Source organism: Euprymna scolopes, chromosome 7 (genome assembly GCF_053919585.1).
Source record: "Euprymna scolopes isolate OS-2025 chromosome 7, ASM5391958v1, whole genome shotgun sequence".
NCBI lineage: Eukaryota > Metazoa > Mollusca > Cephalopoda > Sepiida > Sepiolidae > Euprymna > Euprymna scolopes.
Genome location: NC_136488.1, coordinates 107090547 through 107112000, shown reverse-complemented (window position 1 = coordinate 107112000; position 21454 = coordinate 107090547). Strand labels below are relative to the sequence as shown.

General features: G+C 31.8%; 1 protein-coding gene across 2 annotated transcripts in view; it reads right to left on the bottom strand.

Annotated features, from left to right (window-relative positions):
- Positions 1 to 21454, bottom strand: part of LOC145279882 (phosphatidylinositol 3-kinase regulatory subunit alpha-like) — a 140331-nt gene that overhangs the window by 33976 nt on the left and 84901 nt on the right. For both annotated transcript variants that reach the window (XM_080131341.1, XM_080131342.1), the window contains exons 12-17: positions 17358 to 17468; positions 16263 to 16340; positions 15184 to 15318; positions 11942 to 12143; positions 9848 to 9966; positions 9674 to 9743 (exon numbers count right to left, since the gene is read on the bottom strand). In XM_080131341.1, coding sequence (XP_079987467.1) covers positions 9674 to 9743; positions 9848 to 9966; positions 11942 to 12143; positions 15184 to 15318; positions 16263 to 16340; positions 17358 to 17468 — 715 coding nt within the window. The remainder of the gene's footprint in view (positions 1 to 9673; positions 9744 to 9847; positions 9967 to 11941; positions 12144 to 15183; positions 15319 to 16262; positions 16341 to 17357; positions 17469 to 21454) is intronic.

The window sequence follows — 21454 nt, the reverse complement described above, 5'->3', positions numbered from 1 at the left end:
TTGGTTTCTTTTTATAACATGCTACATTTCTCTCTTGCGGTTAGAAATATCAGGAATTTTTTTTCTTTTTTTCAACATCAGACTAAAAGAATCGTAATGAAGGAATCGGAAAATTAAGGTATTTTTTAACGATGCGATTCCGATTCCGATACCTCCCAAAATACACGATTCTTATGATTAACGATTCCGATTCCGATTAATCGTCCCACCACTACTTTTAGCAAAAAAATCTTTGAAAACTAATATTCTGGAAGCCATTATAATAGCTGGACATTTTAAGGGTGAAACTGTTAATTCCTCGGATTCCTCTGATTCCTTCTGACATGCCATTTCAGTTCAAGCTTTTACAATTCCAACAAAAATTACTTTTGCCATGGTTATAAGTAAAGCTCAAGGACAAAGCCTAAAAGTTGTTGGACTTAATCTTCAGACACCTTGCTTTTCTCATGGCTAGTTGTATGTTGGTTTCTCACGCATTGGAAGTCCTGAAAACACACACACACACCTGTAAGAGGTCACACCAAAAATGTTGTTTATTGTAGAGATTCTTCAAAATTAATGCTAGAGGTTCATTTACCAGTTTTCAGATATGAACTGGTGGAAACTGAATTGTAATTATTTCATTAACAGAATAGATTACTAATGCCATCTTTATATGTATTGTACATTAAATAGTTAAAACAAATGATTCAACAGTTTTCAGATTTGCACTAAAATATAAAATAATGTCAATTCTTGCATCATATTTTGAAAGAAGGTCAAGAAGATAAAAGATTAAACTATAAAAAACGATTAGGTCTACTGGCGAGATCTCTATAAAATAAAATGCACTACTGCTCCCACCACATGGAGTGTGTGGAAAAAGAAGTCATTATGAATTTATGTTTTGTTTAATCTATATTTATTATAATGTATGGGAACAAAATATTCAAATATATACAACCTGGCAACACCGGGTACTTCAGCTAGTTATAAATAAAATGACCAGTGTTTACATTTAATATAATGTCTGCCACTTGAATTTACCTCTAAAGCAATAATTAGAGTTAAACTTGAGTAAAATGAGATATAATCTTTAAATAAAGGGAGACTACCACCATTTGTGCTTTTGATTCCATATCACTGCACTAAAACTGGGAGGGGGAGGGGCTCTCCAGTCTTTGTTGACAACCTTCCTAGAACTGGTGACTCAAACAAATTTTCCGGTTTGCAAACCTAAAATACTTAAAGAGTAGGTAAGCTTTGCTCATCACCTTGCTTCCATACTCCTCATTTGTCTATTAGTCAGGCGCAAAGGTACAATATCAGGGACTCACTTGAGGCACCTTGTGCTTAGCCTTGATTGTTGACTAGGACAATGAATGCAGTCTCCCCATTTCCGATTTCTTTCTCACAAACTGAGGAAATGGTTGTGCTTGCATACCACTAGTATTTTATTTGAATTGTCTTGGCCATTTTTGTAAAGTTGTGCTTATTGTATTTAAATTTAATTTCCTGTTTTAATTTTCTGATAACATTCTATTTTTCATTCTCTCTGAAGCTTCTAAATTATTTTTTCTTTGATAAAATGTTCTCTTAAATGCAAGCCATATGTGTTACTAAATGGATTAACATCCTATACCTAGACCTAACATAAAAGAAAATAAGTAGATAAACAAAATGATAAAAAAATTTCTACCCAAAGAGCTCCCCTACCCCTGCTGAGAAACTTAAGTACTGACCATAGGTTAAAGACAAGCAGAAATTCATTTGACCTCAATTTTAGCTGCCAATAATGCTGCATGCAACATGAAGTCAAAATGTTCACGAAAGACTGAATTTCTTACTTGCTTATTCAGTATTGTAATGTTTATTTTATCTAAATTTTGTTTTCCTAGTCTTAATTTCCTGATAATATTCTATTTTTAACTTTTTATTAAAGCTTTTAAACTATCATTCTTCTTTGACTAAATCTATTCTTAAATACAAGGCACATACTGGCTGCATATGGTTCTTAATGTCTAATACTACAATCCCTCATACAAAATAACTGATTCCTTTCTAGATGTAAAATTAAAAGGATTAGTTACTTTACCTTCAATATGACCGCCTGTGCCCGTTTTGCATAATAAACATTTTTTTAATCCTTATACTCACTGAATTTTACCTCAATACCTGTGTATCCTAATGTATATTAATACTGCATTCTTGTAATTATAGTTTGAATAATCTCTTCTGTTCCAAGTTGATAAAAACCAATTGCTCTGCTTCTCTTGCTCCTCATACTTTGTTTGTATTATTGGAGGGGGCTTATCTTCTAGTCCTTTTTTAACTTTAGAAGGCAGAAGAACTTTAAAAGTGAATACTTAATATCTATGGTTATTATATATAAGTATATATGCATTATCTATAACTTGTATCTCTACAGTAGAGCCCCGGGATATGGTGGCCCTAGGATATGATTTTTTCAAGTTACGATGTGGAATACAGTGTTTTTCCGGACCCTGATTACAGTATTTACCCCACTTTACAGTGTTATTTATAATGTTATCTGATCAAATACATGTGTATTAAATACTGTACTGTATTTTGTTACTAAGTTTTAATGCCTTATCCCAGGGTTCTACTGTACTTTATATTACATTTATATTGAATAGACACTTATTAATCATCTATATATATAAAAGTGAAAATGTGTGTGTGTGTGCATTTTTGTGTATGTCCGTTTAAGGCTTTTTCGCCGGGCTTCGGTCGGCTCACTCCTTAAAATATGCTGTCTAGATGATAATATGTATGACTTAACAATGGGTGTTGCACGTGTATTTAATTTGCTCGACTTTTAAACGCTATTTTTTCCAGATTTTTAGATCGCCGCGTGTTTCTTTCGCTATTCGGTATAAAAAAAAATGCGTAATTGTATTCAAATTCAGCGATGTAAACGTTTGGCCAACTCATCCTATGGCTTTCTTCAGGTGGTTAACTGCGATGGGATAGAAATACCGAGCCTTGTAACTGTATCTCATAATTACTGCTTTCCATGGTTGTTGTTGTCTCACTACATTTTGGCCAACTAATCCTCTGCCCTCCTTTGAATAGAATTGAAACCACTATCTTCAGACAATGTCCGTGGCGCATGGATAGAGCCGTTCAGTTTCTAAGGTTCCAAGTGAGCATTGTCTGAAGATAGCGGTTTGCAAATCTAAACTGTTTAAGGAATAGATAGGCTCTGCCTATCACCCAGCTTCAACTCTCCTCCTTTGCCTCTTAGCCAGGCACAAAGGTGCAATCACAGGGACTCATTAGAGACATCCAGTGCTTGACCTTGTTTCCTGACTAGGGCTTTTAACGTTTCCCATTTCAGCCTCATTCTCTCCCCCTAAAACTGGACATCTTGCGAGTGCTTGATTGCCACATATGTTCATGCAATTAGACTTAGCCACTTTTGTCAGACAGGTATCAGTTTGACAGTTTGCTTGGTTGCTGTATTTCGGCTGAGAGTACAGAAGTCCTAGCTCTGTGGTAGTGCTTAGATGGCTGCTCTATCATCAGTTATATAATATCAGAATGTTTGTAGTTCCATATCATGCATGGAAAGAGAACTTTGCGCTCATTTTCGGTGAGCTTTCCCACAGTTACCTTCCTGTGGATGAGAATTTAGCTGATGGATGAGGAGTTAGCTAATCGATGAGGAGTTAGCTAATCGATGAGGAGTTAGCTAATCGATGAGGAGTTAGCTAATCGATGAGGAGTTAGCTAATCGATGAGGAGTTAGCTAATGGTCTGCATGTTTGGGGCTATGCACATCTACTTTGTTTAGCACCTCTTACCCTTAAACTGAAACTATTGAATAAAATGACAGCTCTCCCACTTTGCCATAAGGACTCAGACACATGCACAGACTGGAAGTCTATATTCGTAACAACTTGGGAATCTATACTAAAATCAGACAATCGGGATTTCATGTGTTTTAAACCTGCAACATAGCATTAGCTGTATTTTCTTTCCCATTCTCCTTCGACCCAGGATTGTACCGTAATTAATCATATCTCTGATAGCATAGATACAGTACTCTCATTAGATACCAGTGCTAAAGTATATGTATTTGCTGATTTAATGTCCACCACAGTAATTGGTTTGGTTTCTCTAGTTACAGACACAGCTGGTAGCATCACACATAACTTTTCTATATCTCATTCCCTCATACAGATAGTAACATCCCCAACCCATTTCCCAGATCAACAGGATCAGCAAGCTTCACTTCTAGACTTATTTATTATAGACAGTTCCACAGAATTCAAATACCTATTGCCCATTTGGGAATGCTGATCACATTGTGATAATGATAGACATCATCCTAAACTCTAGACCCTAAGTTGAAAAGTCATTGCTCAAAACAAGGTACTACAAGAAGGCTGACTGTGAAGCCATCAGGAATCACATCAGAAATGCTCTATGGGGAAATACCTATTCTCTTCCTGCAGAACAGTGTGCAAATAAGACCACTGAATGGTTCAAAGAAGCAAGTGAAGCGCATGTTGCCACTCAGAAGTTCTATAGCAAACCCCACTCTCCCTAATGGTTCACTTCTATTTGCACAGCTGCCATTACTCAAAGGCAGCATGCATACCACAGATTTATCCAACATAAGTCCAATACAAATTGACAAAAGTATGTAGAAGCTAGAAATAATTGTAAGAGCAAAATAGTCGTAGCTAAAAAAGATATACTGAAACCACCCAAAAAATGCATTGAGTTGCAGAAATTAAGAACTCATGATTTCTGGAAAATTTATAACAGTGTAGTAAATAATGGGTAATCAACAATTCTCGCACTATCCAACAACCTTGAGATTGTTTGCATGGCAACTGAGAAGACTAACCTGCTTGCCCAATGATTTGTCTCCAACTCCACTTTGGACCCCGTGAACAACTCCCTCCCAGATTTTTCTTTGTGAACAGAAACCACTCTCAAGTTCATAATAAAAAACCTAGACACCTCAAAGGCATGTGAACCTGGTCTCATCTCGGGTATATTATTACAGTGTACCTACAGATTTTCAATGTCTATTTTCAAAGACTTTTTTAAGTTTTTCAAGGCCTTCTCCAGACAAAATTCAAGTTTTAAAAACAAAATTTATGTCCCATTATTATGAAACCCCTTGATGTTACAATATGGAAAGCATCAGGTAGTTTTGTGATAAAGAGATAACTTTTAGATCCACAATGCTATGCAACAATGTATTTCTTTTTTATTTTCAATATTTAAAAAAATATTTTAATACTTTTTTATTACTACTTAAAAAATAATTTAAAAGTATTTATTTCAATTTTATTTATAATATTTTCAACACAAATTTTGACTGGACATAAAGAATACAATTTTCAAGATATTTTCAAGACTTTTTTTTTTTCAAGGATTTTTCAAGGTAATAATAGAAATAAGATCGTTTCAAGGCAAAAATTAAAATTCAATAACTTTTCAAGCCTATACGAATCCTGTATTAAAAAAATGCTCTGCTGGGGTTGCCCCAATTCTTTCCAAACTCTTTAACAAATGCCTTATCGAATCTTGCTTTCCTGACTACTGGAAAATTGCTTCTTTTGTACTTGTTTCAAGAATTCTAGCAAAAGAACTGACCCACTGAATTATGAACTCCATTAGCCTCCTCTATTTCTTTGCCAAAATATTTGAGTCCTTAATCAATCAAACACTAATCCACCACCTCACAAATACTAAATTTCTTTACAAACAACCATATGGATATATTTTAACTAATCTCTGAACATATATACCATGCACTGGATAAAGCAGGAGGCTAGGGCAGTAGGCCTAGATATATCTAAGGCCTTTGACAAGGTATGGCATGATGGCCTCCTCATGACAATTAAATCATATGGCATTACTGGACAAATACTTAACATAATTAAATCCTTCTTAAATAAGAGAAAAATTCAGGTTGTCCTCGATGGTCATACATCAAAACAACACTATATACTGGGTATCCTTCAGGGGTCACTCCTTGAACCTTTATTATTCCTTTTATTCAGAAATGACCATCCTGATAGAGTTGACTTCGAGATAGGTATATTTGCTGCTGACATCACCACGCTCTATAACAGACACGAGGGGAAAACAAATTAACACATATCCGGTCTCTAGTGGAATGGGGACAGAAATGGATGGTAACATTTAATGCTGCAAAGTCTAAGCTTCTTTCCTTTAATGATTACAAGAAACTATCTCAACCACTGATAGCCATGACTAATGATATACTACCTGAAAATTCTTAATTCAAACTCCTCAGCTTAACATTTACTAGGAACATGAATTTGAATAAATACATCAAAGGAATTGTGAAGGCTGCTGCAAAGAAGGTGGGCTCTCTCTACCATGTTAGAAAGTTACTTACACCTGAGAGTATCTTGTACCTCTACAAGGCCACCAGTTGCCCATGCATGGAATATTGTTGTCACATTTGCACTTGTGCATCTGCTACTAATCTCTCACTCCTAGACAAAGTTGAAAAAAAGAGTTGTCAACCCAACAACTGTCTTACTGTCAACCAAACTGTAACTTTTCCCATCAATGAAATGTTGCATCTCTGTGCCTATTTTACAAGTATTTTAATGGAAAGTGCTCCTACTATATTGTCCAATTTCTACTGCACATTCTTTAACCCTTATCCTCAAGTGGCCTCTTAACCTTAATAAGTGGTGATGCCTATGTAAAAAAAAAAAAACTTCAAGCCTTTGTACCCACTCTGCATAAACAGCCCTGATAAACAGCAAAATCCCATCCCTATACTATAGAGATAACTAAATGCCGGACAGTTTTCTACTCAAGTAATTTCTTCCCTTGAACTGCTAGATTTTGGAATTTTCTCTCGGTTTCCTTGACTGTACTAATATGCAGAAGTTCAAGTGTAATGTGAACAGACATCCAACTGTTGAACTCTCAACATAATCCTTGTTTGGAGTGAAAAAACACCAACAGATGCAGTGTTAGTAAACAAACACAGAGTCATCCGTTGACGACTCAATGGTAATGAGATTATCAAGTTCTCTCTTATAATTTGGTTTTGATTAAAATTAATTACTTGCAAATTCAATGTTGCACTTGTATTTAAGTGATCAGGGTTGAAAGCAGAAGTTTGCATTATTCTATTATTAGCAAAAATGCGCAGGACTTTGCTGTATTTTGCAGTGATTTTGTAAGAGCAACAATTTTTTAAAGTGTTTAAAAAAATTTTAAACTACCTCCTGAAGTGACTGAAATCCAACTATGAACTTTAAAGCAAATTAATTATATCAAAGTTGGCACTTATATTGTTACACATAAAAATTGAAATAATTACAAAGAATCAAAAGTATAATTAGTGGAGGGGATGAGGGTGAATGAGAGTGATCTAATTCAAATTCACAAAGAAGTTGACCAGTGTCATGGTGTCAGCCCTCGGGATGGTGACGGACCCCAACTTGGTGTATACCACCTCTTGGTGGGTGAGTTTATGAAGAGTCGCACTAAATATGACCTTGACCTTTGACTTTGAAAAATGGTGTGCACCATCCCTACGCTGGATACCAATACCATGCAAGGTTTGGTCATGATTGGTCCTGTAGTGTGGGCGACACACACATACACAAACGTTTCTATTATATATACTACTATATATATAGATTATTACAATTTTCATCTGTTATTTTCAGACATCAGTCGATATAACCTACAACCACACAACTCCAAATAGTAACAGTCTCTTTAGAGATGAAAGTGCAATCCTTATTATAGGCAATATTAACTATCTGGGTAGTTTTTTGTTTATATCCATTAGAAGCGTTGAGTGAAGCCAAATAACTGCAACGCGAAATTTTTTATAAATAAAAAAACCCTCAGATTTTTAAACCACGCGACCATGCATTCTATCCAACTACATAAAAACCCCGCAGCTTGATGTTTCATGTGGGCTTAATTCATTGAACATTCTTCCACTCGACATCATGGTGAAGAAAAAGAGAAAAAAAATAGATTGACAAAGGAGTATATCTCTGAAATATATTTCTTAAAAAATATATAGATTGACAAAGGAGTATATCTCTGAAATATATTTCTTAAAAAATATACAGATTGACAAAGGAGTATATCTCTGAAATATATTTCTTAAAAAAAAATATTTAGATTGACAAAGGAGTATATCTCTGAAATATATTTCTTAAAAAATATAGAGATTGACAAAGGAGTATATCTCTGAAATATATTTCTTAAAAAATATAGAGATTGACAAAGGAGTATATCTCTGAAATATATTTCTTAAAAAATATAGAGATTGACAAAGGAGTATATCTCTGAAATATATTTCTTAAAAAAAATATAGAGATTGACAAAGGAGTATATCTCTGAAATATATTTCTTAAAAAATATAGAGATTGACAAAGGAGTATATCTCTGAAATATATTTCTTAAAAAATATATAGATTGACAAAGGAGTATATCTCTGAAATATATTTCTTAAAAAATATAGAGATTGACAAAGGAGTATATCTCTGAAATATATTTCTTAAAAAATATAGAGATTGACAAAGGAGTATATCTCTGAAATATATTTCTTAAAAAAAAAATATAGAGATTGACAAAGGAGTATATCTCTGAAATATATTTCTTAAAAAATATAGAGATTGACAAAGGAGTATATCTCTGAAATATATTTCTTAAAAAATATAGAGATTGACAAAGGAGTATATCTCTGAAATATATTTCTTAAAAAATATATAGATTGACAAAGGAGTATATCTCTGAAATATATTTCTTAAAAAATATATAGATTGACAAAGGAGTATATCTCTGAAATATATTTCTTAAAAAATATATAGATTGACAAAGGAGTATATCTCTGAAATATATTTCTTAAAAAAAAAATATATAGATTGACAAAGGAGTATATCTCTGAAATATATTTCTTAAAAAAATATATAGATTGACAAAGGAGTATATCTCTGAAATATATTTCTTAAAAAATATATAGATTGACAAAGGAGTATATCTCTGAAATATATTTCTTAAAAAAAAAATATATAGATTGACAAAGGAGTATATCTCTGAAATATATTTCTTAAAAAAAAAATATATAGATTGACAAAGGAGTATATCTCTGAAATATATTTCTTAAAAAAAAAATATAGAGATTGACAAAGGAGTATATCTCTGAAATATATTTCTTAAAAAAAATATATAGCTCGACAAAGGAGTATATCTCTGAAATATATTTCTTAAAAAATAAAGACTCGTTTATTTTATAAAAAATTTCGCATTGCAGTTATTTGACTTCAAACGTGTTCAATACGTATCTTATTTTAGTTTCAATATTAACTAATAATTAACTCTTCTACCCAGTTATGGTTGATGGAATGAGGACAATCTACTCTCTCACACAATGGATTAAATAAAACATTCAGTTCATGTAGGTTTCCAGAATTCCCAAGTTCAAAAAGATCCACCCAAAAAAGACTGGGGGTTACATTGCCTAAAATGTGAAAATAACTAAAATAAGTCGTTCAAACATCTTAAAAATTTCAAACATAATATCAAATCTATACAGATTCGCAAATAATCTCACAGGAATTCTTATTTGGCCTTGCTAGTATAGAAATGTAACGATCTAAGAGAGTAAGAAAGCAAATAGAGTTCTTAAAATTCATACCTTGATAACTCGCCCCAATACCACTCAGCATCTTTCAATTCATATTTTGCTGTAGCTGCTGGCATATCACCTATGAAGAAAAAAAGTGAGAAATAATTTGGTAAAGAATTGGGTCGGGCAGAAGTACAAAGAGAGCAATAAGTGAGTGCACAAATGCTAAGACTGTTAACTTACATGGCCGTTTTGGTATTGGAGGAGGATTACGGATGGTTGGCTTCTCCACGCCCCAATCACCATAAGTGAGCAAATCTTCAATAATATCAATATGCAACTTAGTGTTCTCAACTATCTCCCTGAAAAGATAAAAGGAAAATATGGGGTCATTCATCTGCTGAAAGAAATGATTTTATAAAATTGTTCTTAAATTAATAAATTTTGTATCAACATTCAGTTTGGTTTGGTTTTATAGCATTATCAACCCTCTTTTTTTTGTTGTTTTTATTTAATACCAAGTTCTGGAATTTGGATTATTTTGTGTGGGTTTGATATTTTACCTTATTCAATAAATCAAGTCAGCCTTTTTGGATCATTAGGTGATGTGGGTCTTTCTTTTTCGGGGGGGGGGGGGGATAAAGTTGGATTGAGTTAAAATTATATTCTTTTGTATAAATTTACTTTTTTCAGAAATGTTAATATTTTGTTAGAATTTATTTTTTTAAATAGTTTTTTCATATTGTTGACATTGTAATAATTTTACCGGATATGCACGAGATCACCACAATCTAAAAGAAAGTGTTTTACTGTAAAGGGTTCTTGGCATGCCAAACATTTTGGAGGGTCTTTTTGTTTTTAGCAAGGAGTGGGTTTATGTGCGTGTCCCATGCGAATGCAGGACAAAATTACTTCCTTTTGCATGATTTTCTGAAATCTGGTAAAGTTGAATATAAATCATAAAAAACAATGTTACCAAATGAAACAGTATGAAAGATGAATAAAAATAATCGGAAGGATTAATAGTTTTATTATATGGATATTACTACTATTACTACTACTCTCATTTTCTTTTTCTCCTCTTATTAAAATATTCAATGTGCAAAAACAAATAACAAAAAAATAATTACAATAAATCAAAAATTGTCCATAGCGTTGAACTATTAACAGTATCAAAAACATTCATTAGGTCCAAAAAACACTAATAGAGTGTGACCTGTTCTTCAATGGAGTTTTTGGACAGAAAAGAAAAATCATATTGTTTCACAACTAAATCTATAGTCACTGTAACATTCGAGGATAATCAACATAAGTTGGATAAGTAAGAAAAGACTTTAATCAAACTTCAAAAAGTTGTCATGTTCCGCATCACCAGATGGTCTAATTTAGAAATCTTGCCATCAGATATCAACAATCTTGTCACACAACAAATCTTAGCGATGTCATCAAGAGGCCTTCCTAATATTAATTTTCTTAATTGTTATATGAATGTCCGAGATGACACAGTGACCCATCATCACATTGCTGATAATCTTTTGTTACAAACTGTTATTAACATCATAAAAGAGATTCATGAAATAATAATTCATTTTGTGAAGGAGAGATCAAACTTTGGACATGAGTAAATGCAGATTTTTGTATCATTCAACATTAAATATAATTTTGTATCATTCAACGTTAAATATAATTTTGTATCATTCAACGTTAAATATAATTTTGTATCATTCAACGTTAAATATAATTTTGTATCATTCAATGTTAAATATAATTTTGTATCATTCAATGTTAAATATAATTTTGTATCATTCAATGTTAAATATAATTTTGTATCATTCAATGTTAAATATAATTTTGTATCATTCAATGTTAAATATAATTTTGTATCATTCAATGTTAAATATAATTTTGTATCATTCAATGTTAAATATAATTTTGTATCATTCAATGTTAAATATAATTTTGTATCATTCAATGTTAAATATAATTTTGTATCATTCAACATTAAATATAATTTTGTATCATTCAACATTAAATATAATTTTGTATCATTCAACATTAAACTTTTCAATTATGTTAATCTTCGGATAAATCAAAAATAAAAAGATAAAAAAAGTCTTTATGGTATTCTACATTTTTTAATATAAATTTTATTAATTTTAATGTTAGTTTGTGTATTTTGAAAATATAATTTTAAAAATATTTTGTATTTTTTATTTAAAAAGAACATTTTTCATTTAGTTCAAAATTTTCTAGTGATATGAATTTTAAAACAAACCCAAATTTAAAAAAAAATGTTACAAAAATCTTTCGTAAATATTTGAATAAAAAGATACATACATAATACGGTCCCAGGGGGGCCGCAAAATGATGTGACAGAATACTTTTGACAGCTTATCAATGTCATCTCTAACTCCAGATTCAAACTGCATTTGCCAAAGTCGGCAAAAATGTGCCATTAAATACCGTAAAATGGACACATGAGCAGCAGGCAGTGAATTTACTAATTCCATCAACTTTCCTTCATTATCAGAACCAGATTCTGGAAGAAAAATAGAAGAGATATTATTAAAATGTCTCCAGTCAATCTGTGAGTTTAGTGATATGAATATTTCATTATAATAGGACATAAAACATTCCTTAAAAATTGTGATAGCAACTTTATTACAATCAAAAGATGAGAGTAAGTGAATGAAACGTACAAGTAAAACATTTTAAAAGAAGAAAATTAAGAGATTGAATTTAAAACAAAATAAGAATTACAAATTAAACAAGAGTCTACGTTCTGTTTTTTCTCCTTTTCTACTCTTTACCAAGCCATCAATAGGCAAGTAAGCAGGTGACCTTCTGTTCTTATTTTTTTTTTCCTCTTGTGAATTGAACACATGGTGGGAAGAGGCAAAGATGACAATGCAACGTGAAAATAAAAAGATACTTGGTAGGCGTGAAGAAGACAATATTGTGGTCTGCATAAAGTTGCAGTCGGCAAATTCATGGCCTTGTCAACAAGGCAATGATAAAAATGGACTTGAAAAAAAAAAAAGTCGGTTAAATCGTAGATAATTTGCAAGTTATTTTCATTCAACATGTGTAATCATGTAAGACGGACGTTAAACCGATGATGATGATGATGAATGTTGATAAAATTTAATTTTATTAACATTTTAAATGTTTTCTATCATGGTAACTTTGATATGGGCATTGGGAAGTAATAACACTATTACAAATGGTTCAGATTTTGAAAAAAAAAATAATTACTCTCACTTGATATGAGTATTTCAATGATTTCTGATCATCTAAAGCAAATTTAGAAAATTAAAAAGTTTGATAGATGCCGGAACTCAATGAAAATAAATGTTTCTGAAATCTGTCATTACTTTTTAAAACACTTAAAATTTTCAGTTAATAATACTGTTGGGATGAGTAATTGGAATTGGAATCAGAAAACTCAGAACTTTTTGGGAATAACTACTCTTCTATTTTTTCCTTGACAATAAAAATAAAGCAAACACAAATTTAATTATTTATTAGAAGTTGTTCATTTATAACATAAGACTAAGAGCCACGGAATGGGTTATAAATCACACCCCCAGATTTAATCCTGATTCTCAAAGTATAATTTACTTCTTTTATTAGTACATTATTATAAACATCCCTTTGTAAACCTTTTTGCACATACTCGCTAAACGTTTCAGGGAGTTCACCCTGGATATTAAAAGATTTAAAACTCTCTGGAAAACGTTCTTTCAATTTCGTTGGTGCCATCTGGACACTGTCATCTGTAATTCGGCTTCTGTTAAAATAATTTATGTTTATCATACTTCTTTGCTTTGAACACAAGTGAAAAATATAGATAAAAATCTCACAATCAGTTATCAAAATCTGGGATAAAATATGTAAAGAGAAAATCATTTAGAAGTTTTCCGAATTTAAACTTAGACCCCTCTCTCAAGAAAAATGAGACTCAGGCATTTGTTTTTCTAACTAACAGAACAAAAGAGATTAAAAACAAATATGCAAGAAATAAATGTAACCAAAGACAAGACTCTTCTACCTACCTAGACAAATTTGTGATTAAACTTATTTTAAAACTCGTGTTTAGTTCAATCACTCTGTTGAAAAAAAAAAAAAATGGCTGACCATATGCCCTTCACAAGGATCCTTAATACCCGCTCAAAATTGAAAAGTAAACGCTGATAGAAACACATCAAATAAATTGTTAACAATCGAGCAAAAATGTTATGTTCTACCAGTATTTTGTTTTAATTTTTGAGGGATTATACAAGATTAAAAAGGTTGAATAGGCTAAAAATGATTATCATTTTACGTTAAATTTATGTGCAAAACTCAAAAATTTTTAAACTGTTTATTTTTTTTTTCTGCTATGTAAGCATCAAAACAAAAAAGAAGAAGTCGAATCTCATTTTGAGGGCAATGATTTAGGTAAAGGTGTCAATCTATTTGTCAGTATTATTATTATCATTATTATTTGTCTTGTTTTTCTTTTTTCAGTAACACAAATCAATTTAATAACCAACCAAATCTTTATAATTGCAAGAAAAAACATGAACATTTCTTCATAGAAGTAAAACAATAGTTAACACAGACCAATCACAATGTTAAAAATGGTTTTCTAAACAGTAGCATTATTATGTATAAACTCAGACTTGATATGGCACAGGCTTGTAACTATTCTGTTCTTAAACTGTTTTCTTATTTTGCAAACCAATCATTGATTCTTTTTAATCATTTATGTAAATTTCACTTTGCATTAATGACAACCAAATGTAAATGAGATTTATTTTAAAAAAACAAATCCTGTCTCACAATCTTCAACCAATTACAAGGAAAACATATTTAGAAAGATCTACTCTTGTAATATATGTACTCCTCCCAAGTGTATTTTTATGTTTTGCAAAATATATGTAGACAATACAAAAAAAAAAAGCACCAAATCTTTTATTAAATGTTAAGAACTTGTAAAATAATTGGAATCAGTATGTGTATCAGAACTGCGAATTTAGAACAGAATCAATAATTGTATCGGAATAAGGAAACATTTTGAAATTGTCCCATCACAATAATCATATAAAAAAGGGAAGAAAGATTTGTTTGTTTGTTTGTTTTTGAGGGGGCATAATGCTAAATTCAGTTTTTTGGTAAAAGAAGCAAAGAAGCTTTGTTTCAAGTTTCTACCGGATATCTTCAAATATATATTCAAGGTGTTTGCTTTAATGTATGCGTATACAGACGGATACAGTTTTATGTCATACCCAGATGTGACCCTGATAGATGTTAATTTCCTGTCATAGGTGTTCTCTCTTGTGGTTGCTACATCATCAGCAATTTCTGCTTTCGAGTAAATGCTGATTGTACTATTCCAATTAAACACCATTAACAATCCTTCTCTTCTCCAGAAGTGCAATAATTCAAGGGGAATAACTCACTTATCTTAACAGATTAGAGTGGAGCAAGTGAGGCAAAATTCTATAATCACCAAAGCTCTCAAATTGGGGTTCTCACCACCGGATATAATTTAATATGATATCTGGGACCCAGAAAAAAAATAAAGCTATACTTACTTGCTGCTTTGATAAAATATCCATAGCATTCAACTGGAATGATGGGATTAGGAAGCTCTCTTAAATACTTCTTAAGAGCCCCAGCAGTAGAATGGATATTAAAGTCACTCAAATCCACAAGCAGGGGATCAGAAGCTGAAAAGAAATGAAGCTTTTCATTAAATCTTTGAAAAATACAAACAAAATTAGATTTTAAAAAAATAATTCCAAAAAGGAAGACAGTTGTAAAACTAAATATTAAAAACAATTTTCTAGTTCTATTGTAAATTGCTGATACTCTTTGGTTAAAAGTACAAACGAACCTAAACAAAATTTTGGATAAACTTTAATTCTCGTCAGAAATTACTTTCTAGTTGGCTATTTAAAAGTTTAAAGATCACTTTTGGTTTGGTTTGTTTTACAGTATATCAGCCATCTATAGGCTATGTAATACCTAATAAAGTTATCAAGGAAACTATACAACGAGAGTGACAAACAAGTTTTAAGTGTGTACCTTTGGTAATAAACTTTTTAACTTTGACTTTGAGAAATTGCTATGTGATTTGCAAGCCTCTAAACTTTAAATTGGAAAATATTTTCTGGTTAGAATACAAGTTTATAGACCAAAGACAAGTATCATGGTTCATTTGTGGTACTAAACCAAAACAGGGTAGTATTTTGATGGAAGTTATTGATTTAAAAAAATAAATAAATTTTTCTAACCTCATTAACCATCATGAACAAGAAAAACAATTTTTCTTAATCAAGCAATTCTACTATAGATTCAAGTCTTGGTTTCTCCATACGTGTGCATACCATCAAAAAGAATTTCCATGAATAGTGTTTTTTTTTCCCTAAAACTTCCACCCGTGAAATATGTTTCCATAGAATTGCTTCTCTGATGCTTATAACATGGTCATCCTCAAATTAATGACAATAAGCACTTCCCATAAATCATCCTTAATAAGTCATTCATTCCATTATTTTCAATCCTCTTATCATATTCATCATCATGTAACAATGTACCCATTTCATCAACTTTTTTCTGTAACTACTTTTAGCTTTGTTAAGTGGTCCCACATTAACAATTAAATACTTACCAGAGTTAAGAGTTGACTTGAGTTCATTTATGTCATCAGTACGAGCAGATATTCTATAAAAATTCATGGCTTCATCTTCTGTAAAGAAAAGTGTAAATTCAGTCAAATGAGGATTCTTATATTTTCTTGGATTTTAAAAACAAGCTTTTTGTAAATATTTTATAGTAAAGGTTTCTCCATTAAATAAATATCTGCTCTTTCTTTTGAGTTTGGCCTGATTTCTTACCTGCTACTCTAAACTAGTACTACCTTTTTCCAGACTATGAACACTCAGCAACACTAAATATAGGAGTTATCAAAAGGTGGAGAAGTTCTATGGGAATCAACAGCAGTTCATACTAATGGAAAGTAGAAAATGGATTTTGACTACAGCTTTTTAACTTACTTCTCTCTTATTTTGTTTTTAAATCTTCACAGTCCATGAGCAATGTTTCTGACAAAGAGGGAAGAACGGTTGTCTGGACTGCCTGATTTGTATTGACGGTAAGTGACATTTTCAATTTTATCATTGTATTATTCAACCTTCTTATAAAATATTCACAGCAAAAACTTGTTTGCTTACAACAACAAAAAAAAACTTTCCTTTCTTCCTCCATTAGGCAAAATTTGCACAATCCAATCGTTTTCACAAACGACTTATGATTAGTAAGACACATTAACACAAGACTGTTTTCCTGCAGATTAAAACATGATCATGTTCAAGTCTAATCTTAACAGATTCCTATTCTAAACCATCTCTACAATCATTCTCAATCCTCTCATGACATTCTTCAACTTTCATTTGGCAATCATTCCATCTCATTAACTCTTATCCTTGAGTGGTTTCTAGTCTTTATCAGTCAATTATTTTTCAACTTACAATATTCTTCAACTTTTAATAAGTGTAAAAAACATCTTCAGTAAGACACACTGTAACAGTAAGTTTTGTGATGATTATTGTTTGCACTAGACACAATTCAGACAATTTTTACAAATTAATTCAATTGAATTAAATATTAATTTAATAAATTCAATAACCTTTTTATCCACTAGGTTAACTGTCCCATAGAAAAAAACATTATCAAAACAAATACGAGATGGATGCATTATACTTACTGTGATCAGAGCACCACTTCTCAATTTCATTCACACATCTAATTACAACAGGTGGGGCCTCTAGTTTAGATCGCTTTAATTCTTCTGTAACATCTAAACCAAAATAGCTATCTGAAATGAAGGTAAAATAGAAATACAAATGAAATTTCAACAAATTTAACACAGGAAATTGTAATGATTTTCTTTATGCTTTCATTAATATCTTACTATAAAGACATAAGCATCCAACTACTTTTCAGGAAACTCCTTTCGCAGAGATACTAGACAAAAAACCTGAAATTGAGATGAACTTCCCAACCGCGTGTGTGTGTGTGTGCGTGTGTGTGTGTGTGTGCACAAAACACATTTTTTTTCCTTTCCAATCAATGTATTTTTTTTTCTTTTTTAAATTCTTTTGCTCATCTCCACTGCCACTTGGCATAAGGGGCTATAAATTGGGACCATGCCTAAAAAAGATTAGGATGTTGATTTACGTAGCATTTGAACTTCTGCATATCAGTACAGTTTGTGAAGAGTCCCTTTATATGCAAAAAATGACATTAACACCGAGTATGTGTGGGAAAAGGAACAGGAAGTCAATTTTTGATGAAACAAAAGTTATTTAACTTGCTTACAGTATATATCTTCTGTGTAGATTCTTAACCCAGGCAACATCTGTCATGCATGGATTAGAAACTGCTGTATCAGGCACAAATACTACGTCTGTATCCTAAACTGAAATCATATAAGTATAGGTACTGTTAACTAGAGCAGCGGAGTCTGTTTTGTCATCTTTTGGCATGACATTGTGCCTGTATACTGCTTCGTCAACTGAGCACAGTGTTCTTGTAGCAATCCGTTTGATCGTGTGATGGGATGGCTCGATTATCCCATTTCTTGATGGTACGTGAGCATACTGAAATCTTACATGAATGCCTCATATTCATGCAAACATGGCAAACCTATCCCTACAAAACACTGCACTATAAATATCTCAAGCAGCAGCCTCTGTTCACAAAACACTATTTCCAACTGCTTGATGATGCTATCAGATTCCTGATGAATCCTTCCATATGGCAAATCAGCTAGGGCCAAAATCTATCAACGTCAGGTACAGTCGATTTTCAGTTGGTTCCATCCATCACATTCCTGCTCCAGTTTGGTGACGTCAAACTTGCCAGGCTTCCAATGCACTCAAGTTGGATTTTAATGGCATTGGTTGCAATCCTTAACCACCGATTGCACCTCAGCTTTAGTTATTCTTAGATTGTTGGTCAACTTTACAAAGTGCAGTGTTCTCTTCACACCAGGGTGTTCACTGGATTGGTGGATGGTCTGTATCTGAGGAACGCTCCATTTTTTAGTCACAGTGCACACAGGTTCTGTCAATATACGGAATTCATGACACCATCACTGTGGTACACTTGTAAGCTGATTGGTTCAGTTATCATGAGATTTGACAAGCCGGCACTAGTTCATTCTTTGAACCAGACATAACTCGGCGTTTGCTTGGCTTTCCCCAAAACAAAGCGTCAACAACTCAGGTTTAGCTGCTGTCTGACATAAGATGGCGATCAGCCAATCTCAACACCATGCGCTTAGCTTCAACTCGATGCGCATGCACTAGCAATACACATGAAAAAATTGAAATAGCTTGAAATATTTCAATATTCGTATGCATAGAAAGAGCTTGATGAGCTAAGAAAGAATCTTTTTAAATTTTAAAAATCTGATTAAAATTAAGGAAGTTATGGCTATTTTTGTGCCTCACACGTTTGGATATTTTTCCCTCTTTCAGACCATATGCGTTTCGTCACATTTTTTACACTACTTTTTCAGTAAAAATGTCATATCTTTGTTAAAACACAAGACTAAGAAATGAAATTTACCATATAAGTGTATTTTTGTACAAGGAATCAGAATATGCAACTGAAAATCTCCCAAAGTTTATGGTTTCCAAATAATCTGCAGTAAATGTGCATAAATATGCAGCAATTCCTTAAAAATGCCATGTATCCATAAAAAGAAAAGAAGTTGGAGAACTCAAAGTTGAATTGTAATGTGCTTTATGTACAAAAAAACTTAAATCTAAACATAAGACCATTTAAAAATGAATATATTGCAATATTTCTTTGGTATTATTGTAGATTAACACCTGTTTAACCCCACTCAACTCCTTCTGACCACCCCTCAAAAATGTGATTCTATCTTTTTAGGAAATTATGTATAAAATGCCATGAAAAACTTTAATGAAAGATAAACAAATTATTTTAGAATTGAACGTAAAATAATTTCCTATTACAGGTCATTCTAGCATTTTAGGGCAGTTAACTGTTTTTTTTTTCTATGGGAAAATATGCATGCTTTTTTTTTTTTTTTTTTTTAAGATGATTATGTGTAGTTTTAAGAGGGTTTCTATGCAATGAGAATATAGGGAGGGTTGCCATTCGGACTTTGAATTAATTGTAGGGCTAAGGAAAATTATGTGTGAACATACTGAAAACTTGACAGAGACAAAGCTAACAAAAACAATATTAGAGGGGGAGCGGTTAGTTTCACAAAAATTTAATGTAAAATAATTCACCATTTCCTGGCCATTCTAGCATTTTAGGACAGTTAACCAATTTATTTTTATGTGTATTTTTCTTTAAGGAAGGATCAATTTTTTGTTTGTTTGTTTTATATGCTTGTATGTGGCTTACAGAGGTATTTTGTTGGGGGGGGGCTTGCCACTCGACCTTAGTGTTATTGTTAGGGTTAAAGAGTGTTTTAGGAGACTTGCCACACATAATTTGGATTAGAGGTGAAGTTAAGAGAGCTTTTTTTCAAAGAGAGCGTTCATCACTCATATTTACTGTTAGCGGTTCATAATTATTGGCTTTTGAAAATGTTATGGATTAAATTTGGAATATCACATTACTATTAAATATGTAAACTTATGTAAATAAGGATGTGAAACTTTACAAGAATTAGGACAAACAGACAAAAATAATTTCTAACTGCTTTTAAAATTTAAAGAATATTGATATAGATTTTGAGGGTTTGTGTTACTATACACATAGATTCGAAAAAGTTGTCAAAAAAACAAATATATAACAAATAAATGTTATCAAAAGCAAGTTACTTTTCTACCTAACTGGATAATTTTTTAGTGTTTTTATTTAATGTAAAATGTTTATTCAGCTTGAAAACAGTGTTTACCGATGTTTTGGAAAATTTAAAATGGCGCCCGACTCTCTTGAAACGGTAAGTTTGGGGAAAAGAGTTAAAAATAAAAAAGTAGACAAAATACGGCTAGAAACTCGCTCAATATATGTTACCGTGACATGGGCTGACATATATTCGGTGAGTTTTTAACAGTATTTTGTATAGTTTTTTTATTTTTAACTCCTTTTCTCAAACTTACCGTTTCAAAGAGAGTCGGGCCAGGCGCCATTTTTAATTTTCCAATACATCGGTAAACACTGTACGTTTTTCGAGCTGAATAAACATGTTACATTAAATAAAAAAACTAGAAAATTATTCAGTTAGGTAGAAAAGTAACTTATCTTGCCTTTGATAACATTTATTTGTTATATATTTGTTTTTTGACAACTTTTTCGAATCTATGTATAAACGAGATTTTGATACTTATTTTGGTTTTGAAAAAAACATTTGTGGCTGTTCGCAGTAAAACATTGTTTTAATTCGCTGTTCAAAACTAATTTAAAGAATAAAAATGCATGCAACCTATATATCTACAAAAGTTTATTTTGTTTTTTTAACCATGTTTTTAAATTTGACGAGAAATGTGAGAAATTGCAACAGATTCATAATGCCGAATTGGTTGGGATTGTTGTTATTATACATTCTGAAAACCGAATAGTTCTAAACTAATGTTATTCTGATAACAAAATAGCTCTAATTAAAACATAAGAACATTTATATTCATATTTTCATGTTTTTCTTAATTCGTTCTTGAATAAAAATTAAAGAACGCGTGTTGTTTAACACTGTGTTATCGCTGATTCTACAGGCTGGAGCTGCTGCTGCTTACTAACTTCATTTGACCAAATTCGAGAAATAGAAACAATTTTTTTTTTCGGGTAGGTCCTTTTAAATTATCAATTACCGCGGTC